At 44.3% G+C, this 24659-nt stretch overlaps 3 protein-coding genes across 3 annotated transcripts; 1 reads left to right on the top strand and 2 right to left on the bottom strand.

Moving 5' to 3' along the window:
- Nucleotides 1-356: 356 nt before the first annotated feature.
- LOC133899408 (probable methyltransferase At1g29790) lies at nt 357-2146 on the bottom strand. The gene has a single exon (XM_062340398.1). The coding sequence runs from the start codon at nt 1890-1892 to the stop codon at nt 534-536; it is 1359 nt and encodes a 452-aa protein (XP_062196382.1). The 5' UTR covers nt 1893-2146; the 3' UTR covers nt 357-533.
- A 13956-nt stretch (nt 2147-16102) lies between these two features.
- LOC133899218 (NAC domain-containing protein 35-like) lies at nt 16103-18903 on the top strand. Its single transcript, XM_062340192.1, has 3 exons — nt 16103-16490; nt 16683-16951; nt 18041-18903. The coding sequence occupies exons 1-3, from the start codon at nt 16274-16276 to the stop codon at nt 18620-18622; spliced, it is 1068 nt and encodes a 355-aa protein (XP_062196176.1). The 5' UTR covers nt 16103-16273; the 3' UTR covers nt 18623-18903.
- A 2803-nt stretch (nt 18904-21706) lies between these two features.
- On the bottom strand, nt 21707-22114 carry LOC133899402 (protein AUXIN-REGULATED GENE INVOLVED IN ORGAN SIZE-like). Its single transcript, XM_062340391.1, has one exon. It carries the CDS (start codon nt 22112-22114, stop codon nt 21707-21709), a length of 408 nt encoding a protein of 135 aa, XP_062196375.1.
- Between the last annotated feature and the right edge of the window lie 2545 nt (nt 22115-24659).

Raw genomic sequence — 24659 nt, forward strand, 5'->3', positions numbered from 1 at the left:
TCGGTAAATGAAATAACGACCCTCTCATGATGCCAGTTGATCCCCGTTTTCTGGCCGCACTGGCGAGCAAAAATTGAGCGAAAAATCACGGACATGAAAGGAAGAGAACCAGATCATCCTGTAAAATTTTGGGCTCTGTATTGATAATCGGAGGGAGATATGAAAAAGAGAAATCGCTCGCAGGGTGGTCAGTAAATGAAATAACGACCGTTTCGCCGGCGGCACAGGGGTGCAAAAAACCAGCGAAAATTCACGGAGAGGAGAAATGGAGCGAGGAATTATCCTTCAGAATTTTGAAGCGTGATGCGATCTCTAGAGCGAGAAATGAAATAGGAACACTGAGCTCAAGAACTTGTGCGTGCAGAACTGCAGACGTAGAAGAAGCAGAAGACAAGATTGCGCTTTGCCAATTAATTTTTGTTCCTCAACACTCCGTCTAGATTGCAAAGCAACTCTGATACCGAATTACAAATTTACAACCACATTTTTGTCTTCTCGCTCACATTGCATGTTCTTCTCTGATCTCCTCCTCCTCATGTCATGGGCTTCTCTAACAGCGCTGAGATGTACCACTCGTTCTTCTCCTTTCCCCGGCCGAGCCTCCGGCCGGTGTTCCACCGCGCCTTCTTGAACCCGATCCGATCAAGCATCGGCGCGTACGTCGCGTTCAGCTGCGTGCCGGTGCAGAGGAAGTGGTCGAGCCAGAACAGTCCCCCGGGCCTCAGCACCCTGTAGATGTCGAACAGTGCGAACTCCAGCATCACGTCGGGCATCGAGCTGCTGCCGAGCTCGTGCGTCGCGTGCACGATGTCGAGTGTGCGATCGAAGAACGGCAGACGGTGTCCGATGCTGATGTGCATTGGCACGAGCCCTCGTGACGCGATGAAGCTGTTGAACGGCGCGCCGGAGTTCATGGACGCGGTCACCACGGTCACCCCGCGCTCCAGCATCCGCGCCGCGAACGTGCCGGAGGACCCGCCGCCGCCGATGTCCAGACCGATGCGCACCGTGCCGTTCGGCCTCGCCGCGAGCACGGCGTCAATGGAGTAGTCGAGGGAGCCTTTGACGTCGCGCGTCCACCGTCCCTTCTCCCGGCGGCGCAGGTCGAAGCAGCCGTCGCAGCCGTGCGCCGTAGTGCCACGGTTTTTCACCAGGCACGAGTAGTTCTTGCACGGGAACGCGTCCCAGACGACGGTGGTGTCAGGCGGCATAGCCCAGAGGCTCTTCGGCAGGGTCATCGGCTGCACGTAACCCGTCGGCGACCGCGGGCGGCATCGGCGCCGCGGCAGCGGCTCGCAGCCGCTGAGCATCAGCCAGTGCTCCAGCGCCTCGTCGGAGGGGCACTCGCCGCTGGGCGTGTAGTCCATGTACCGCTCCAGGTCGTCCTGGAAGCGATTGCACGCGTGTCCCAGAGCAGGGAACACCACCTCGCCGGTGGCGTTCCGGCCGTATCCGGCGACCATAGGCCTGTGTGGCCCGCTGGCCAGCTTCAGCTCGCCGGAGGGCTCGCGTGCCCACCCATCGACGTCGCCGGGCACCTGCCTTTGCCCCGCCGTGCCGTCGCGCGGCGGCATGGCGGCGAGGAGGGTGCGGAGGAGCTCGTTGGCGGTGCCGATGCGGGCGTAGAGGCCGGCGAGCTCGGCGCGGCTGGCGGCGAGCGCAGACTGCGTGGCGTTGAGGTCGGCGATGAGCGCGGCGGAGTCGTCCCAGAGGCGGATGGTGGCGGGCTTGTAGCGGCGGAGGAGGGAGGGGCCGGCGCCAGAGGAGACGAGGATGGAGACGGTATTGGTGAGGAGGAAGAGGAGGAGCGTCACGGCGGTGGTGCTGCAGTAGCGCCTCCTGCTGGTGGCGGGCTTCATCTTCCCGTTCCCGTGGAGGAGATCGCACTCCATGATTCTCACTTGTGAAGCTACTTCACCTGTTCGTAGTTGGTAATACCCACCTCGATCTACCTGTTTGGATTATGCATGCGAGGGCCGGGGAGTTTTGCTTGCTTCGGAGGCGGAAAGGGGGAGGAGGAAGCTTTGAGATGAATCCATAGATGATCGTACGTCTACGCATGCTCTCCAAGCAGCATTTGCATGTGATCGATCGTCGTCTTGCTTCGCTCGTCTTCACTCGCTTGAGCAGTTTGACCTTGCGTCGAGATGCGACATGCGAGGCGCCATGCCCGCAAAGTGCGTGACCTCACCTCGTGCGACTGCAAGAGCTGACCTCGGGTCGGGCGGCAGAGCACGGAGTTGCGCCGCCGTCGTGGGTCTTCAATGCGCCGCCGCACGATCGGCCCAGATGTTATGCCGGCCGCGAACAAATTTTGGGCCGAGCGGTGGAGCGGCCTTCCACAGGAAGTCGCGTGGACCGCCACTGCATTACTTGCTCCGGCCGGCCCATGGATCGCCTCAGCAGCTAGCTTCGTGTTCCTGCAGGTCGATCCATCGGTCTGCACCAGCTGACCGACCAGCTATCAACACAAACACATAGGTAGATTTGGTTGCTCATATGTTTGAGCCTGACCCATATCTATGAGTTAGACTTACCTTAATCAGACTGAGTGTTTACGGTAATAATTTGTTTAGTTATCTGTATTTGTTCAGTGCATGAAATAAAAATGTACAAACAAGTATTACTATGATATTTATTTTATATCATTGTATTATTATAGTCCTTAGTTTATCTTATTAAGCTTTAATATTCTTTAAAATATATTAATAGCATTTAATATGCACTAATCATACACTAATAACATCATTAGCTAGATATCAGATTGCTTCCAGCGAGGCTAACTCTACATAAATGCTCAAAATTCCACGTACCTTTAGAGCCAGGCTAAATACATGCATTTGCATATCTCGAGAGCCATGCTGAAGTGACATGCAAACAAACAAATACTCCATCCGATTGCAAATATAGGTCATTTTAAACTTGTGCATAAGGATTAAGAAAATAGATCAAATGATCTTGTTACCCTTTATTTATTCTGCATTGAAAAAGATAACGTATTTAATTGTGAGAGTGCTAGCATTTATTAAACAAGGTAAGACGGGAACCAAAGAGAAAAAAAATGTATAGGAGTTTAAGAATGACTTATATTTACAGAATAGTTGAGAAAACTAAAACAACGTACATTTGTAACCAGAGGAAGTACCTATTATCTGCATCCTATAAGCTAAAGTAAGTCATATACAAACAAACACACCCTATATACTCCATGATTATTCCATGCATGCATGCTGCAACTAAGCAAAATTAGTGTTTCGACATTGCATGGATATGCACGCGGTGTGAGCTAGCCCAGCTGCACCACGTATATATAGACTAGTTTGATTAGCGCATCTACGCCGCGCCTATTTTTTATTTTTTGTATGGAGCATGATAAAAGAAGACTAAAAAAATTAGGTTCACAAATTTTATATATTTCAATATTTATTTATAAAATTATTAATGTTAAACTCATTTAATTAATTATAGAGAAAACAATAGTACTTTTATGCATGCACATAGTTTTAATATGTAGGTGAAAGTAATACTAATCTAAAAAAATTCGTTTCATATTTTTTTGAGTTTTAGATATTTTTCTTTGTATTTTAGATTTTTTTCAACTGATTTATTAATATAACTAATATTTATTTCGACATTTTCTAGAATTTCTTGAAAAAGAAAATTACATATGTATGTATACGTACATATGTATGTATACGTATATGTATATATACATATGTTTATACATATATATGTATGCATATATACATATATATCTAGGGTCCACTGCTACAGCAACAGTAGCAGAGGCCCTGAGAGCTTGAAAATTCTTCCACCATTAGTATATTGATATTGATTCAGCAAGCATTGAAGCAGCTCACATATCGATATAGATCTTACTGCCCCTCCATTTCGTAATGTTTGTCTGGTCCACAACATTGCTAAACGGAGACAACATTACATTTTTTATTTGTTTAGATTACGAGCTACTTAGTAGTAAAACCATCTCAACCATATTCTCTTCATTTCATCCCTTTCCCGATTCCCCTCACTATTCCTATTCCCTCTATTTTCTCTTATCTTCAACGGCTTTTCTTCGAAGAGATTCGTGAAGTGAAAGGAGAGAGAATCCCGTCCTGAAGGGGATGACCTTGGGAATCCCTTCGTGATGGGAATCGTGAAGAGAACCCGTTAGAACGCTGAAGAGAATAAAAATTCCTTCGTGAAAAGATTTTAGTCCCTGACAGGAATTCTTTGGAGATGATCTAAGCATGTATTGACCATCAACGTTCAATTCTCTTTTGCTGCCTAAGACTTGTCACTGGAGTAATTAACTATTACTAGATCGAAATTAAGGTACTATTCGTAGTAGTGCATCTCAATCGGCTGGCCAGCCAAGTCCAAATGAAGGCCAAGATGAGAGTCGGCCAATATATCGAAGACGACGTCGAGAAACAGAAAGCGAGGAAAAAAAGGGAGAGGACAATCTTGCAAAAAAAAAAAAAAGGAGGACAATGAGAGATGGATCGATCGCTGGGTCCACGGATCAATCAAGGGGGACCAACAAGAACACTCTCCTGATCAAAAGGGCATTCCTCCATGCGGCATGCGGTGCCACATTAAAAGCTTCTCTCTCTCTCTCTCTCCCCCCTGTGTGGTGCCTTCCTCCTCTTCTCCTTTTTCGTATCTGTATACCGATCGATCAATGGATGGATCCCAGGCCTTTGCAGGACCGAGTCACCGAACTCACTAAATTGCACCCATCGATTGATCGGCCGGTGCTCCTGTACCCATCGGCCTCGCATGCATGCTTTCTTTATTTCATGCTGTGCTTTGCATCGCGCAAGCTAGCCACAGCTATTTTTCTTCGTTTTCTTTCCGGCATATGCATGCATGTATAAAAAAAAGACAAATTGAGCAATCCCACGTTTGTCTGCAAGTATATAAATAATTACTGATGTATGTAAGATCAGATGCTTTTAGTAGCACGCTAGAGAATGCATGCAAGCTAGGTGCTTGCATGAGGAAAATGTGGCAAGAAAAAAACAAGTCAGGCAGTGAGTTTGATACATGTAGGCATCAAAGAGAGAGAATCTCTTGTGATGACTGCACAATGTTTTCTATATGTAATTAAATAAGTTATCGATGATTTATATTTATATGATCTTTTACGCTTCTATTTCCTTTAACATTCAGCTATAAGCTAAGATGATGTAATAATAAATTTGGGTTGTATGTATCACATGATGTAAAAGTTCGGGACTTTTCTCCTATTGTCTAAAGAAAATTAAATAGGTGGTTTATTTTGGTACTTCAATTGTTCTAGTACCTTTCCATCTAAATGTTTAATTTCGCACACATGTATGTATTTGGAAACATCCAAAAGAGATGCGACAGCACTACCGCATGTGAGTTTTACCAGTGCATACATGAAATTTGCTGTAACTCCATGATCATGGTTAAATCTGATCTATTTGCTTACTATGTCCGCATAGTGTTTGTTTCTTTTCGAAAGAAATTGGTGACGTCTTAAGAGAGATGAATTAAAATATTTAAAAACCTAATATAATTATCTCCAAAAACTTCACAAGATAAACATATACCAATTTCTATCTAAATATGCTCTAGACTTATCTAGTGTTTTCATTCTACCGTTGAAAAGGTTTGCAACCTATACATAATCCTATCAAACTATTCTATGAAAATAACTGCATAAAGATAAATTGCAAGAATGTAAATACGGAAGCATAAAGACAATAGAGAAAATAAACTCGACATAAGAGATTTTTACCCTGTGATATCGATGGCATGAATGCCACCCCTAGTCCACGTTGGAGCTCCACCAAGGATAAGCTCCCGATCGCCAAAACTCTTCCAATCATGTCTCTTGAGTCACTAAATCACAAAGACAAAGCCTCAACTAGGATGAGCCACCAAACCACAAAGACAAGGTCGCACTACTAGCATCTCTCCCGGTCACTTATCGTTGTCTTCACTTCAGAGCTTGAGCCACCAAGGCAAGGATCTCCACATCCCCGTATACATGTCTTGCCGCCGCTCCACACCAAGTCGGAGGGTCAAAAATCTTGAGTAACTTCGGCTTAAGGTGCCGCCGAGTCACCAAGACTCCATGGCGTCAACATATCACACTACAATAGAACAGGTCATAAATAGCACCTCATCAGTACCGGTTGTGCAAAAACTGCTACTGAAGATGTATCAGTGCTGATTCTTAACCTCACACGCATGAACAGTGATTGTGCTGTTAAGAACCAGCACTAATACCGACTATCATTGCCGGTTTGTAACACGAACCAACACTGAAGCTAAGTCCAAACCTGAATTTTTGATTGAATCTGGTTTTAGCTCACCAGATGAACTATCAGTGTTAGTTCTAATCACAACCAGTACTGATAGATCGTCTGGACCCGAAATTTTAGTCGAATCTAACTTTGGCTCGAGTAAACGTCCGGCTCCGAATATTTTTCTTGACTCTTATCCACATAGCGCCAGAGTCTCTCTCTCTCTCTCTCTCTCTCTCTCTCTCTCTCTCTCTCTCTCTCTCTCTCTCGTTCTTCACCGCCTCCTCTCTCTCCCTCTCTCTCTCGAACTGGATCTCTCTACCATCCTCCTCCTCCTCTCTTTGCCATCCTCCTCCCTCCTCCTCTCTCTCCCTTATCTCTTTCCTTTCCTCCACAGCCACAAGCAGGTTCGAGCTGCCACAATCGCCGCTGATGTCGGGTGGCCATGCCTGCTGTCCCACCTTGAATCACAAGAAACCTTCGCTTCTCATACCCGCTGCACCGGCCTGCACGACGAACGCCATGATCCATCTGTTCGTCCAGGTAACAAGAATTGATTCAAATATGCCTTAATTATTTTATTCCTAAACTGAGCCCTTCATACGTTGGCTATTTTTCAGGGTACATAACTGTCCGAGGCACATCCATTTATCCTATATGTAGATGTACTCTTGATCTCAAACCCTTCAAGTTTTTTTTTGCTAGGTATGGATCTACATTGTCATTTTTCTTTTCATTGATCAACTAATCAATAATATTCCAATAATCCTAGTGTTTTAGTCTTTTTGTTGTCTTTCTGGGTCCAGATTTCTTGTCTCAAATAGGTAAGATCTGCAGATGTGAAGAGTTCAACTTCTGATAATGTGTGAATGGTGGAGACAACAAATGGATTAACTTTTTCCCCTTGTGCAAGATTGCATATGTAGTGTGTGATAGTTTCCATGTAGTGTATGTAGCTTCTGTAAAAAAAAATTAACTTCCTTCAATGTAACATTATGATGAAGTTTGATCAAATGTATATGAGTTATTATAGATCTTCGCTGTGATTCTCTTCTGATCGACTTTGGGCAAATATGATTTAAACTTTTGCAGAGAACTTGTATGAGATTTTTTTTTCAGCAGCCGAGCTGGCTCGTTTATTTTTTTGGCTTTAGAACCTTTTTCAGTGCTAGTTGAAGGTATGAACCGACACTGAAAAGAGTTTTCAGTGTCGGTTGCAGACCCGGCACTGATAGTCACTGATTATCAGTGCTAAATAAAGAGTGCCGGTTAAAAAACCGGCACTGAAGCCATTTTTCAACCGGCACTCTTATGCCTTTTTGCAGTAGTGCCACCCGGTACAAGTTAGGATCACTCCTTGATCCACTCTCTAGGCAGTAATTACCTAGCAACACTCTCTAGGCATATAAGCACTAATTACTCACTAAACATATGCTTAATTATCTTGGATGATCATATTAAACATTTTTGGTGGCTTGGATGTCTTCTCAAGTGTCTCTGTGTTTCTCCGGACTCCAGTAGCATGCCACACCTTGAAATGACTGAGTGGAGAGGTATTTATAGCTTTAAACTCATCAACTGGTCATTAACCCAACGTCTCAGAAAAGCTGTTAACACCGGATTGTCTGGGGACAACAGTAGTATAAACACTGGACAATCCGGTGTGTACATCATCACAAACTAGCCGCTGGACTCCCACTTAAAGTCATCCTGAATATCGGATACTCCAGTGAGATCTTTAACTCCATCACTGGACCTTTCAGTTAGTTCACTTGAGCCAGACCGTGCCACTTCTTCTCTGCAAAAAATGCTTCGGTGTGTTGATCTTTAGAGCACCAGACCTTCCGGTGTGTTATTCTTTATTTTTCAACACTTGTCGTCGCCTCTGCAAGAAATTCTCTGGTGCTACAATCCGGTGTGAACATTCCAAGCACTGGACTCTCCGCTCAACTGTGCTCCATTCTTCAGCACAACACTCTTCTCTGGAAGAATTGCTCTGGTGAGCACACTTGCTAATCACCGGACTTTCCGGTGAGGTCCTTTAGCATTCTCTTCTGTTTTGTCTGAAATGCTCCGATGAGTTCAACACACAGAGCACCGGACCATCCAGTGAGAGCAATTCTCTTAAGACTTCTCCAATTTAATCAATATTTGTCCCAGCATACATGAGATCTACTAAAGTATATATTTGACAAACATATTAGTCTCAATGACTATGTTATCATTAATCATCAAAATCACAATCATAGTCTAATAAGACTATTTTCGCTACACTTCTATTCATAAAATTATGTAGAAAATTACCTAAAGGATAACATTTATCCATGAATTCTACGACGAATCTATTAACTGCTAGGTCATATTGATCAATCTCATGTAAATTAAGATAACTATGCCATCATATTCAATCAGTCAAAATACATACATTGAACTTTGGTACACAATTTTGGTTTGTCAAATGAATAAACTAAAATTCTATGGACTGAATAATTTCCACAACTCTATGTTAAAGAGAATATATAGCAAGCAGATAAATCCAAGGCCACCCATATATTTTGTCGCGTATGTTACGATGACAATATCATAACCGAGTGGCAACTATTCCTGCCGTATGGTATCCGCTTGACTAATTCAGTTCGAAAGGTGCATCATGTGGAAGAAGGAACAATAACTTATCATCCATTAATGCCTTCAATCTAGCTAGTGATTCCATGCAACTTGCTCGATCAACAATGCCAATTTTATGTGTTATTTTCTCATGATGAATTGATCTATTATTTGAATCATGCAATTTTTAAATGCTTGAAAATTAATGATTGGTGGTAATGCATGCTCAACTCTTCCACACTTAGCTCAAGCCGCGCGCTCTCTCTCTCTCTCTCTATGTGTGTGTTAAGGTCTATAATAAATCAACGATGGTGTTTTTGTACCTGAAATTTTGCACACATATAAGTGCTACTCGTTCATGTTAAATCAGCACCTAACTAATTAAATGAAATGCATTTTTGTTTCTTTAAACATGTTCATTAATGTAAAAATGCAACATGTGTGCGTGCGCGCGCCCTTGATATAAGTGTGACAGGACAATTTTGACTTAAATGCATAAGAAAAAGTGTGAGCAAGATTACACCAGATTCATTTGACTTTAGCTTTGATCCAATAGCAATTGCTAGCTGTAAAAGTATTCCGTTTCAAATAGAAAATTCCTTTTTTATCTCATATAATCTATTTTAGTCTCAATTATTTCAATCAACAACTGAAAAAATAGACCTTATATATATGACCTGTTATTTCATTACCGGAGCAGATATGTGGAGGTTTCAAGTCAGATGAAATGATCTGGGTGCTACCTCGAGGTTTCATGTATGTAAAAGAGAAACTAGCTAGCTTCACCAAGAGGAAAAAAAAGTGAAGCTTCTTATATTTGAGAAGATGTTTCAAGATTGGTTCTTTCAGGCAGCCTCGAGAACGGTAGTGAACCCTACAAAATTAAGTTTAAGGAGCATATTTCATGGCATTAATTGATCTCTTTTTCAAACAAATGCAGTCAGTTTTAGAGCGACCAGTCCCTATCAATTGGCAACTATATATCCCTTCACGGAGAGTCTCAGATCTACACGATGTACATGCATAGATCAAGATGACATATGGAGATCTAGCTAGAATAGGGGACTTCTTCCTACTACCACTTTTTTTTTTGCTTCTTTACCTTTCTAGACCTCTGGTCAGACCATAATAGTACGCGTCTCAAATTAAAGGTCGATATAGCCCTGTCATTGTATGTGCCTAAGCTAGCTAATTCGTTTACCCTGCATGATTTTTACTATCTTTTACACTTTTAATCTGAGAAGTATATATTGATGTGACAAATGGGAAAAAAAAAAGAAAAGGCATATGCAGAAAAGATGATCCAACCAGTGGCAGAACTATTCATCATCAGGAGATAATGGTGCTTTGGAACCTACCTCTGTCATGCATGCATGCATGCATGAATGATGATTCCTTATCCCAACAACAACGGAGAATGATCCTTTAGCTATGTAAAACATTAGAATAGCTATATTCGAAGTGTAAGATCACATATAAGTAGGTGCGTGATGTGGTTGGTGTAAATGGTGGAGAATATAGCAATATATCAGCACTGTACATACACCAGTGCATGACTGCATGTTTGCTGATTGCTTAGGCTAGCTAGCTCCACTTGCTAGACAAGTATATGCCATGACCCATTATTAAGTATTCATCTATCTAGACAGAAAGGAATTTAAATTTTGCACATTGTTTGGAGCAAACTCACAAAACATCAGTGCATGCAGCGTCCTGAAAAACTTTTGTCCCTAAATTTACATGCACTTTCAGGTATATTTTTGGTTCTCACAATGTTTCTAGATGAAGGATGCTTTATTCCAATATGAAATGATGCTCACCAAGCCGGAACACATAGCCATGGTTGTCTCAATGTTACTTCATGCATGCAATTCGTTGGTGAAAGGTCTTTGGATTTGTGTGCTTGCGCGCAGAAGCGGACAGACCGACAAACAGACGCGCATTTGAGAGAGAGAGAGAGAGAGAGAGAGAGAGAGTACAAGTGATCACGGGTATCCCTTGACTGCGTGCTCGTACGATGCAGAGTATGGAGATGTTCTAACCTCCTCCAAAACCCACAATGCAAGCACACTACTACTGCAGTACTGCTACACGTACTGGTGCTACGTTGTTAATTAAGCTACGGCGCACTAGCTGTAGCAAACAGCGGCAAATGCCTTAAACTACCGGCAGGCATATGGCAAGAATTCCCCACAAGGACATCCTAGGTTTAAATGCATCCCGACCTGCTGTTTCCTCGACCCGACCCGACCCGGCCATATCATGCATATTCGAACCATAGCTACCTTTGAGTATTTAGGTATTAAGGTTGCATATCTAGTGATATTAAGTTAGGTGTGAAAAACTTGAAAATTTGTTGCAAGCGTTGTTTGGATTTTATTTCAAGTAGTGTTTGGATTCATTTAAAGGGGTGTTTAATTTGGAAATTCTGCACAAACTTAATTACTATTGTTGCTGCTAGCGCTATATTTTCGTTGCTCTTCGCAACAAGTGTGCCCGTGTTGCTTGCAACATTTCTAAACACTGCTTGCAACAAATCCAAAGCAATGGCTGCAACAATTAATCACTTTCAAGTTTTCAAACACTTGGCCCATTTCACCGGATGCGTGCCTTGTATCTAAGCCTAATATATACCGATAATGCCTGATTGGGCAAGTCTTCTTGTGAAAGGTTACTGAATTAGGAGTAGCTATACTCATAAGTCTTGGAGCAGCTCACTGCTACAGAATACATCATCAGTGTTAATTCAAAATCATCATTAGTAATGAGTTTTAAACCGATAATGATTACCCGACACTGATAGTCACTTATGGAATCAACACTGAAAATTACTCTTAGCGCCAGTTCCATCTACGAACCGACACTGATAAATATTCGACAGCCAAAAAAAATTGTACAATCTAAAATGCATCACATGCACATGCGTTCATTCTTCTAATGTTTAAGTCACGATAAACACTTAATACATTAATTCAAACTACATGCATTTCTAAAATTACATCAAATACCATACATGTATAGTTAATATCTAAAATTTTAACTTCAAATATTACATCAAAATGATTTAGTGTATAAATGAGCGCACTAGCTGTTGCTTCACATGGAAGTTCCATTGAACTTTCGTAAATAACGAAATTGTTACTATCACACTGAAACTTAAGGTATGACTGGTACTTTCCTTTCCGGACCTTCCTGCATTGAAGATCAAGTAATATGTACCCAATTGCTGGGCAAGAAGATGTATGATTGAAGTCAAACTACGATCTATCCATATCTGAGTGTTCCAGTAAAAATCCTACAGACAAAGAACAATAATATAGAGGAAAAATTTATTATTATTGAAATAATCCTAGCTACAAACTACAGGTTCATGTCACCAACCATTTCAGCTGCATGTAACCGTGTGAGCCTAGGAGTCATTGCAAGCACATCCTCATTCTGTTCAAGCGCTTTTAATTTGAAATAGCTGTAGTTCGAAAACATGTATCCAAGTTGCAGGTTAACCGATTGTAGAAGCGCATGGACATCAGATCTTTCAGCCATAAGTCTTTGGTTTGTTTCGGAGTTTGATGCTGTTAAAGTGATATATCATTCTATAGGAAAAGCAATGCTAAAAGAGATAGTGACATTTATTTTATTGTTATCAGCCAATGTGGTCGTCACCACAGGTGGTGTGGCACCAAGGTTCGCAATAATGTCTTGTAGCTATTGTAGATGAGGAAGCATCTATATCAATCGGCATGTTAGTTTATGAATTTGTTAACTGCAAACTGCAATATTAACTAACGTTCTTATAATTTATAGCAAAGAGATTTAATCTCTGAGCATACATATGTACCTAGGACAAGTCATAGATACGTCTACATGCCTAGAGAGAAAAAAACACCAATACCATATCAATCAGCACATGTGGATAATCTCGCAATTATATCAAGTTATCAATTATAGAACAAGGAAGTACCAAACTAGTTACTCATTGGAAAGTGATGTTAACATCTAAAACACCGATATAGCGATACACATCTAATATCATGATATAAATATCTAATAACAAGCCAACATATTTGAACTAAAATACATATCTAATTTCAGGACCTAAATTGGCTAACTAAAATTGCTAACTATAATTTGCTAAATACAATTTGCTAACTTGAATTTGAGAACTAACCCAGGTGTTTCATGACCTTTCCGGATAAAAAGGGGATACGCCGTTGAGAATCTGAAGGTCGAGAGTACGAGGGTGGTCACCTAGACCCAGGCAGTAAGATAGGATAGAGCAGTCGCCTCCATGTTGCCTAGAGCTATGTCCTCCACCTCCACTGCTGCTGCTGCTCACCATGGGGACATCGAGGAGGCGACGAGGAGGCGGTGGTGAGACGACGTGTGATGGGGACGAGGAGGTGACGGTTGGCACGCGACGAGGAGGAGGACACGGCGGGCCGACGCACGACGAGGAGGGCGGTTGGAGAGGATGAGCGGCGTCAGGCTGAATGGAGCAAATGAGGAGAGCGGTTAAGTGCTGGATATACATATAACACATGCATCAATGTCGGTTCTAGTTCCTACTAGTACTAATAGTCACTATTAGTGCCGGTTCTTAAACTCCTACGCGTGAGCAATAATTAAGGCGCCAAAAACCGGTACTGATAGGCACTATCAATGTCGGTTCTTGGCGCCTCAATAATAGTTCACGCGCAGGAGTTTAAGAATCATCACTGATATGTCAACAATATCGATTACGCTCGAACTGATACAGATAAGATACTACTTATGATCTGTTCTACAGTAGCAGCTGCTAGCTGGGGACGAACAATCAAGTCAAAGTTGCTAGTTTTCAAGCGGTATATCTCTCGACGTAGACACGATCGAGTTGATCAGTTGAAGGATTAATTGGGCCAGCATGATGATTTGAGACGTCGGCCGGCTGAAGAATGTACTGTTTGTAGAAGGAGTACACAAGGCCAAGACACGTACTAACCTTCAGGCCATCAAATTCCAATAGCGTACGTGCACGCGTGAAACAAGAGAACAACTTGCACGAGTGTGCCTCTTAATTTATTGGTCTCGGATTTTTTTTTTTTTAAAACGGTTTTCACTATTTATCTCTTGAGTGATTTTGCTCATTTAATAATTTAATTATCATATTTGTATGTGTTGGGTTTCTTTGAGATTCAATGACTTTTGCTGAGACCGCAAGAAGCACAAACAAAAAAACACAGGATGACAGATATTTTGAGCATTCGGTTTATATATAGTTTTTCACTTTGAAGATGCATAGACAGGTGACACTTTTAAAGATGAACGATGAACTTTTTAACTGCTTCTTTTTTCGTAGTCGCGAAGGGCAAATATCAATTTCTTGGGCTGAAAAAACTGTCTTCCGGAGAGATTGCACCTTTACTAGATAGGTTTGGCAACATATATCGCATTGGTTAGGTGGAACCATATGTCAGACATTTCATAGTGGGTCACAGTAAAGAAGTTGTGGCAAGAAACACGACACAAAGTTAGCAAAGAAAACCACAAAGAATTCAATGGAGGGATGATCGCTACTACGGATTGGGCTAACACTGTCGGTTGCAAATCGGTCTTCATTGCTGGTTTTGCTTCTGGCAGTGAATACTCAGCAGTGAAAGTCGAGCGCTATCACTATCGATTGTGAACCCAACAGTGAAGCCGTTTCTCGAAAACAAAAAAAAACTGAGCTCAAGTGGCCATGTGGACCTCGCCGAACACACCTCCCTCACCGACCTCCTCCCCACCTAGATCCATCCACATGCAGCTTGCGAAGATACGCTATATCCCCAACTACAGCAAACCTCCGCCTCTGTCCCCCATCCTCCCTTTGCCACCGCAGCTCCTAGCTTCCAGCGCCGAGATAGGTGACCTCCCCGAGGAGCTCCTAGCCCTGGTCTTCGGCCTGCTCGGCTCCTACGATCGTGCAAGCGCTGCTCCTTCGTCTACAGCCGCTGGCTCACCTTCGAGGCTGTCTCCCATCTCTGCCTCGCACTCGACGCGCGGTCGCTGCTCCTCGACGCCGCCGTGCTGCCCTGCCACCTTGTGCCCTTCCCCGTTGTATCCAAGCTTGCGCTCATGTGCGACTACTGCGTCGACAGCGTGGGAGACCCGGCCCTCGCTCTCGTCGCTGACCGCCTCGGCCCAGGCCTGCGATGCCTCAAGCTCCACTCTCTCAGCGCCATCACCGATGACGGAGTCACCGAGAGAGAGAGAGAGAGAGAGAGAGAGAGAGAGAGAGAGAGAGAGAGAGAGAGAGAGAGAGAGATGTGGCGGAGGAGATAAGATAGAGGGGGAGCAAAGAAAAAAATTCTCTAGAGCCAGATGCGAGGGCAAGTCAAAACTAGAATGGATCAAAATTCCAAATTCGAAGGCCTATCAGTGGTGGTGAGTGGCTAGAACCAACACTAATACCAACTATCAGTTCTGATTCTTAGCGGTTTCATCATGATTTAGACGTGAGAGATTAAGAACCGCTAGTGATATATTTTTACCGTCAGTGATATATTTTTTGCGCCAAGATTTAGACTATGGATGTCTCTTGGCGCTTGATGAACCCAGAGAAAGCTACGTGAATCTCACACGCCGTGCGTTTGGAGTTGGGACCCTACATGTTGCATGTATACACAAAGCATGCAACACCGCCCCCTGTCCCACTCCGCCGACGTGCAGTCGATTGACCTAGCTGGCTCGCTACACCCAACAGTAGAAAAATATTTTTGCCGAACTGGACAAGCGAGCCAATCGATCGAAGGCCTTGTCACAGGCTCTAATTAATAGGGCCACCGCCGAGGTTTTGATGGAGGTCCATTTCCCTTCGCCCTGATCCCCTTTTTGATGTCTCAACTGTATACAAGAACCTGCTATACAAACAGTATTGCTCACTCCTTTTTACCAGGGGCACTACTTACAAGATGACACACACATATATATGAAATAAAAGAGTAGATACAACAATTGTGATGTGATCTCTCTCGCTCCAATTCTATCTTGGCGTAGCTAGCTTAGCTAAAAGTAACAGCCATTAGTACCGGCACATATCAACAAGTCCTCATCTTAGTTGGCGCTGTCTAATTAAGTTTTAATTAGGTAACTAATCTTCTTATCTCTCTCCCCTGCACCACCACTTGCACCAATCAACCTCAATCCCCGCGGACCAGCTTCAAGAGAAGACCACACCCGGCACACAACGCGCTAGCTATAGGCCAGCCATCCCAGTCCCTTGTATAGTTGTGTCTCCATCTGTCTCTGTGTGTGGCGTGTGTGTAGTTAGGGCTGGTGGTCTAGTACTAGTCCTTCTCCTCCTCCTCCACCTCTCCCTCCTCTGCTATAAAGGCCGGCGGAGAGGAGGTGATGACTCACCGCCGAGCATGGGGGGAGATCATCACCACCACGACATGGCGCGCAGCGCAGGCGGCGACGACGGGCAGCAAGCGCACGACATGGTGATGCCGGGCTTCCGGTTCCACCCCACGGAGGAGGAGCTCATCGACTTCTACCTCCGCCGGAGGGTCGAGGGAAAGCGCTTCAACATCGAGCTCATCAACTTGGTCGACCTCTACCGCTACGACCCATGGGATCTCCCAGGTAAGCAAGTGAACGGCTGGCTACCAACTGCTAAGTAATTAAGGGATCTAGTTAGCATGCATGGCTTGATCTCTGCATGATTTCATGCATGTGACCCCCTTTTGATTTCATGTGAGCCTTTATCTTTTCCGCTTACTTTTCCATGCATGGGATGCTTGCTTGTATCTACAATATGCTCTACATAAACAACAGCCTTGGCTTCAATTGGGGACAAGGAGTGGTTCTTCTATGTGCCAAGAGACCGCAAGTACCGGAACGGCGACCGGCCGAACCGGGTCACGCCGTCGGGCTACTGGAAGGCCACGGGGGCGGACCGGATGGTGCGCGTCGACGGCAACCGGTCAATCGGGCTCAAGAAGACTCTGGTGTTCTATGTGGGGAAGGCGCCCAAGGGCCTCAGGAGCAGCTGGATCATGAATGAGTACCGCCTTCCTCATGGCGAAGCGGATCGGTACCAAAAGGTTGGACAATTTCCATCTACTAATGATGATTTTTAGAGGAATTTTGTGTCTCCGGCCGTTTTAGTTTTCCGTAATTGGATTGGTTTTGGAGTTCTTTGAGATCTTGGAAAAGCATAAAATGTTCCTGTGAGATGCGTCCACTTAAACTTCCCCTCACTTTTGGAGTTGTGTTGATGATGGCTAACTTCTCTTTGTTATCACCGGGCGGCATGTGTATGCAAATTGTAGTGCAAAAATGTTAAAAGTGCACCGTGAGAATTGCATGTGCAAGATCTAATAGCTAATATCTCCATGGTTTCCTAGCAGCTGTATATTTGGTGGTTCAACCAAATTGACAAAAAAAATAATAGATCTGTGTATACACACCCTCTCTCAAATTTGTTCCCCAGTTAATTAATTAGGTAATTCACATCACTTGCAGTTGGGTCATCTCAAAAAAATCCTGGGTACTGAGTATGTACGTTCTGGAAACAGAAGGAACTTGAAAACTTTTCCCAATTTTTGCACAGATCGATGACTCTATTTTTTTCAGCTTTTTCTTTGCAAAGGCTGCATGGTCCCTCCATTTTGGAAATATGCATCATGCATCGACATCCTTCATATGTAAAAAGTATGCAATTAACTTACTTTTTCAGATGTGCATGTCTGGGATAACTAACTACCCAAAAGGGAAAACTCCACGGTTCTAAAACAATAGTAGAACTCTAGAGTTAAGACAACATGAGATCTATAATTAAATAAGAAATTTAATTAATATTTTGGACTGTTATATACTAATTTCTTTAGGATATCATGAAGCAGACCCTTCATTTGATATTTATTTTCCGTTCAACATGACAAAATTATGTTACAACCTAGTCTCTCTCCTTTTTATTTGTGAGAATATAGTAATTTCTTTAGCTGGTTGCAAATTTCCTCTTCTGCTTATAACCGGAGCGTATACTTATGTTTGATCAAATCACCTGCGTAATAAGAATAGTTTTTCAGCCTCTCCTTCTAATTGCAAGGATTAATTATTTTTCATTTGGGATTGCTGATTTTATTCTGGATTAATCTATAATTAGTTCCTTCATTCAATCCATATATCAGGAAATTTCCCTCTGCCGAGTGTATAAACGCCCTGGGATAGAGGACAACTTCCACCTCACCACCACCACAACAAGATCGTCCGGCTCAAAGGCGGCAGCAACGGCGGACAAGAAGCACCGGACGTCGGCGTCGCCCCGCCTGGCGCCAATATTCGACGGCGGCCACTCATCAGCTCTCATGAATAAGCCATACAATGGCACAAACACCGGCATGACATCGTCTGCTGCAGCTCCAGCAGCAGCAATGGAGCTTCAGACGTCAATGTTCTTGTCGACCCCCTCCGTCGTCTCGCTGAGCTCCACCACGTCAACGGAGGAGGACGGTACATCGCTCTACCACTTGAAGGGAGCCAACCCCATGCTACCCTCTTCTACGCACGCCCTGCTTAATGCAAACTCCACTACAATGGCAACCATCCCAATAGATGAGCTGAGTAGGGCTATTGGGTCATACAATAACCAGGCAAACCCTAACCAGCCCCTGCCATCACAAGGCCCATTGCTTCCTTTCCCTAGCATGGAAAAGATTTGGGATTGGAACCCTATGCTAGAATCTCCCAAGGTTTGCACAAACTTCAAGTAACTTCTACATGCACATATGCATGCATGATCTAGGGCTTAAAGCATGCTTGCGTGATCGTATTATATGTATACATATGTATATGTAGACACTTAATTATTTGGGCTAGGACATGGTTAATATGTAACGGAATAGGATGATGTAGTTCTAGTCCCATGCAATTGCTGCTCCATGAATCAGTTCACATAGCCTGTGTAACAATATGTCAATTTCTATTTGATCATGCAGACTTGTAGCATAAATCGATTAGAGATGGAATAAAGAATATTATTTGGCCTTACGTACACATACATGTGTATGTTACAATCATTTTTCCCCATCATTATTTAATTTCTTATCCAAAAGCATGCAAACTTCATCTAACTTTTGATGGATCTATCTTTCCCGCCGCATTAATTTACAGTTTGTTGGTTACATGAAATGATACAGGCGTAGAACATATAAATTGATATATGTAAATGTACGCTGCTACAACAACAAAAGAGTCATTTTGATCTCCTAGGTTCTACTAAGGAACCTGTTTGCGTTATATTGTATAGTTTCATAAACATTGATCAGAAATCAGAATTCTAGTTAGTTCATCACTAGGATCCACCCCTTTCATTCTAGAAAATCATGAGTGGGATCATATTTCTTTCGTTCTCATTGTGGAAGATCTAAAAGACTATCAAACATCATCAACCCAGTATCCATCCTACCAGATGATCTCAATATTAATGTTGCCCAACCTTTATAAATAAACTTGAAACTAATTAAGTATTAACCACGATCGATCAAAATGCATTTAATTTCAGGAAGGTTTGCGGGCGCAAAGAAATGTTATGCTTAATTGTGTCCTGCACAACTAAGTTAGCCACAATGTCATATATGAATTCATGATCGATCCGTTGGCACATACGGAGTAGAACTTACAAAAAGCCACGATGCATATATATAGCTCATGATAAAGTCAATCTGTCGTAGCTAACAACTATGGTCTTGTTTGGAACAACTTTATGCTCATTCAACCATAGCTTTGCTTCTCATAAGATGTTGCAGAACCTTACCGTTTGGTACAGCTTCTGCTAAGCCAAATAAGGGCTTGTGTTCTTTGCCTTCAACTTGTTCAAAGGTTGGTAAAACTTCATTACTGTTGAGGAAGTGTGTAAGCAAAGGGTAATATATACTGATTTTGTGCGGACATTATAATGCATTACAGCCATTATAATATATATATATATATATATATATATATACATACATACATATACATAAATATATATACAACCCTAGGTAGAGAAGATTGATATCTGTGTTCGCATATATTCTATAAATTCTTCCAATTATCTAACAAGGAATTACCTGCAGAGTTGCTCTCACACATATCTGTGTACGCACCTGTAATTGGAAAATCCTACCACCTAATGGTAAAAGACCACATAACAAGAAAAAACACACCCGCAACTGAAAAACCTTACCATCTAACCCCTGATTTTTTCCGGTCTAACAATGGCGACAACAATACCTCGAAAGAAAATGAGTTCGATCAGCAACATGGGGAAAGTTTCGCTTGAAATCTCTATTCGATCGACTTTCTAGTCCTAAATAGAAATGCACTCACCTGTTAAAGGTTTAGGAAAACCTTTTATAGTTTAGCTGTTCCTGTCCGAAAAACTATAAGTGGGTCTTAGCCTGCGGCCACTAATTGTTGTAGTTACCCACTAATAGGTGGAAGGAGGTGCAAGGGAGCTTATCGGTGTTGGTCAATTCGAAGAGAGATAAAGAAGCAACATTGGGCGGATTTTGAAGGAGGGCATCTAACCATTCATTTTGAATCCAACGATTATGGCGTCGACTGTATCAAGACTACAGGCACATTTGGATTAAACCCTGACCAGTCCTGCCATTGTGTTGACTCACCATAATATTGGCGAAGGATCCTTGCGCCCTTGTTTCACCCGCAATTGACAAGAAAAAAAGACGTGATAGGCGTGGGCTCGCCAAAGTTTGGTGCTCATCCAAACACAGAGATGGAGCGAAGTCGACGCTAATATTTTAGCTTGGCGAGCATCGGCACCGATCCAAACATGCCCTACACCCTCTTTTTCTTTGGGTGTTGGGTTGGGTGGAGGGAGTGCGAGACTGTGACTGTCTGTGAGGGAGGCAGTGTTGGTCAGGGGAGTTACCATTGGGAGCACCGCAACCGCCATGCTTTTACACACGCGCTTTGGGCCATACCCATGCATCTGCAAGTGGCGTGCACGCCGGCCTGATTTATTGAGGCAGGCAGGCATGCGCCGCTTGGGTTGGGCCACAACCGTCGTTCAGAGAGAAATTCGTGGCCTAGTGTTGTCACTATCCTGATAAACATAAGCTCTCCTTTTCCTTCAGAGAGAAACTTTCTGTTGGTTGGTACGCATTTAGAAGTACAGTGACAAATAAGGGGTTCAACCTACCTTTCTTAAAGGATGAACAAACAATACTCCATTTGAGAAGGATGAGACGTTTCTCTTCTCTGAGCTGCTCTTTGCGTTCCTAATTGTTTGGACGTTGGACAAAGTCAGAAAGGCCCAGATAAACTCGGACTGGCGAGTGGCTATGCTTGTCGTGGAAGACGATGCATTTGCATCTCAAACTTTGGACGAACAAGCCACCATTTTTACAGAGAAACAACCTGATAATCTTTTGCGTTCAACGGATCATTGGTCTTCGCGGTTAGAAGCTGCGCAAGGAGCAGGACGATCCAGCGTTGGAATCCCATCGATTCGACCAGGTGGCACTTGGTCTCAGTGCATCCCCTGCATTAATACAGAGCTCCACCGGGGAAAGAAGACGATCTCAACGATATCCTATTCCAATCTGAGCTGTTGCCAAAGTGTAGCTCCTGGATGCAGCCAACTCGACAGCAACTGGGAGAAGCGAGCGCGAAAATTATGGACAAGAACGGAAGCAAAATCAGCACTGATCTGGGCAAAACAAGATCCTCTTGATTAATTAATCTCTGATGAACAAGAACAACAACAACAAGAAGTGCACATCGCATCCGCGTTAATTACATTTACATGGCGACGATAAGGAAGCCTAGTGTAATTAAGCAGCACGCTACAGCTACAAGTAGTAGGAGGAGGAGGACGAGGAGGGCCCGACGCCAAGGCCGACGGCGGCGACGCCCCGCGCGTCGGACGGCAGGAGAACGAGCATGAGCAGGACGGCGAAGATGGCGACGGGCACGAGAAGGAAGAGCAGCGGCGGCGGGGGAAGCGGGGGCAGGAGCAGCGGCAGCACCAGCAGCGTCGCCGTCACGCACGCCAGCAGCGCCGCCGCCTCCGCACCCAGGTAGCTCCCCCCGCCGCCGTCTCCCCCACCGTCGCTCCTCACGCTCCCTCTCCTCGACAGCGCCCGCGCCGGCCGCTTCGCCGTGGCCGCCGGAGGGGGGAACCCGGCGTGTCCCCTCTCTGGGGCGAAGGCGCCGGCGGCCATGATGTCGTGGTGCAGCTGGAGCCCGTCCGCTCGCATCTAAGTCGGAGCAATGGCGCGGAGATTCCACTGGACGCGCCTCCTCCGCCGATGGCTCGATCTCCTCGGTTCTTGGTTGGGAGCGGAGGCGAAGCAAGAAGGGTAAAAGAGATGCGGCGGCCGGCGGGTGGGCTGGCTTCTGTTGTGCCGGGGAATGGACGGAGTCACTGGTGTGCTGCTTGGTTTCGAGCTCTTCACTTCATTTTTATAGGAGTGGAGCGGTAAACCAAGGATGATTGATTTCACTCGGAATCGAAAAATATAACTAATCAAATTATAGTTTACTAATCAGAAAACATTAAATCCGAAAAACATTATATAACTAACCCAAAAACATTAAACTCTGATAAAATTATGATTTAATCTTAAATTGGACAACTGTTAGAGTGAAATCACATCACAGGATGCTGATCCTATGATGCGACAAACAGGGTTTTCCACTTGGGATGCATACGTGGACCGTGTCTTTTGAGCATATTGATGGACAGTTGGAGAGTGATGTGGATAAAGGAGGATCCACGGCAGCGGTGCCTCGTCCGCTCCCATCCCATGGGCGCAGCCACGGCCATCCATCCATCGATGCCGCCCGGTTTGCCAGGTGCATGCACCTTCGCCGTCACTCTGAAGCTGTCATCGGTCCAGTTCCCTGCACCGTCGTCCTCACGACGAAAGCATCCTTGTCACTCACTCAGCCACTGACTTGAGCGGAGCAGAGCATCGATCAAGTGCATGGTATCGCACAGGCCATTTCCGTTGCCATCACAGACGACGGCCGGCGGTCGCTGATGAGCGATGGGCGGAGGATAGGATGGAGATGAACCTCGTCGTGCCTGATTCAGGATCTGACCCCGTACGTGCTTCGGCATCTCCTGATGCGGAATCCAGTGACAGCGATCGAGCTACCTGCCAGCAGATTTCTTCGTTGCGTTAATGGCAAGTGGCGTCCTGGCTGCAGCCTGAAAAGCATCAGCGGGCATCGACCATCGAGTAATTGGCAGCAGATCAGACTCCAGATCGAGTCTGCATATCTTCATGAACTGGAGTGGTACTGTTCACTATCAACTTGCCATAAAATGGGATCAGCGATGCATCGTGTACTCTTCCCCGTGAACCGATGCAAATGCAACGGCTTCGTCTCCTATGGTCACGTCAAATTCTATGCCCACAGCCCAACCATGCATGTGTGCTTCGTCAAATTTTGCCGGTGAATGTGCAAATTTAAGTGTAGTTTAACTAGAGTTGAGACTTTGGGTCGAATTTTTTGGACTGGCCCGAGTCCAGCATGGCCCGGTCCAGCTTAAACCCGACCCGACCCGAGCACTGATGGGCCGGGCTGATCCGGCCCGATTTATGAGCCAGGTCGGGCCTTGATATGGGGCTCAATGGGCGGTCTGGCCTGGTAAAAAATGGGTTCGCGCCCTCACGCGTGGTGGAGTGTGGTGGTGCTGGGCCCGTGCCAGCCCAGCCCCATAAGACCTATTGTGCATCCGGGCCGGGTCTGGGCCTAGCTGAAGGTGGATTGGGCCAGCCCGACCCGGCCCGAACAGTTTATCGGGCCATCCTAGCACGGCCCGAAAGACCCGAAGCCCGAAGGGGTCGGGTCAGGCCGGCCCGACCCGGCCCAAGTCCCACCTCTAAGTTTAACTGATGTATATATAGAGAGAGGGAGGAGAGAAAAAAAAGTATGTAATCTCAGGATCACATACCCCGACTTGATCCATAATTAATCCTGTTATAACTAAAATATATATTACTTTTTAATATATATATATATTATTTTTTAGATATATATACAACTATTATATATATATATATATATATATAGAAGTGAAATATATATTTTTTGGAAATGTGTATACTATTTTTTAAAATATATATATTACTTCTTAAACACTATTAGATGGGAATACGTACACGAGGGAGTATAGAAAAAACTTACTATATATATATACATCTTTTGTCTTACTATATCGTACACGATCATGGTGTTGACTGTATCAAGACTACGGGCACATTTGGATTGAACCCAGACCAGTCCTGCCATTGCGTTGGCTCGCCATAATATTGGCAAAGGATCCTTGCGCCCTTGTTTCACCCGCAATTGGCGAGAAAAAAGACATGATAGGCGTTGGCTCGCCAAAGTTTGGTGCTCATCCAAACACAGAGATGGAGCGAAGTCGACGCTAATATTTTAGCTTGGCGAGCATCGGCACCGATCCAAACATGCCCTACACCCTCTTTTTCTTTGGGTGTTGGGTTGGGTGGAGGGAGTGCGAGACTGTGACTGTCTGCGAGGGAGGTAGTGTTGGTCAGGGGAGTTACGATTGGGAGCACCGCAACCAGAGTTTTTTTTTATTTTTATATTTTTTTGAGTAAAAATTTAAATAAATAGATTCCCGGTAGAAGTATTTGCAAAACTAGGCGCCTGCAGCCCTCTCAATGGGCTGCAGCCCTCTGAGAGGGCGGTTAGGTCGCTCTCTGAGGGAGCGGTTAGGGGCATTTTTTCCTCTAAAAATGTATTTTTTTCATTTTTTTCCTCTAAAAA

Source organism: Phragmites australis, chromosome 18 (genome assembly GCF_958298935.1).
Source record: "Phragmites australis chromosome 18, lpPhrAust1.1, whole genome shotgun sequence".
Taxonomy (NCBI): domain Eukaryota; kingdom Viridiplantae; phylum Streptophyta; class Magnoliopsida; order Poales; family Poaceae; genus Phragmites; species Phragmites australis.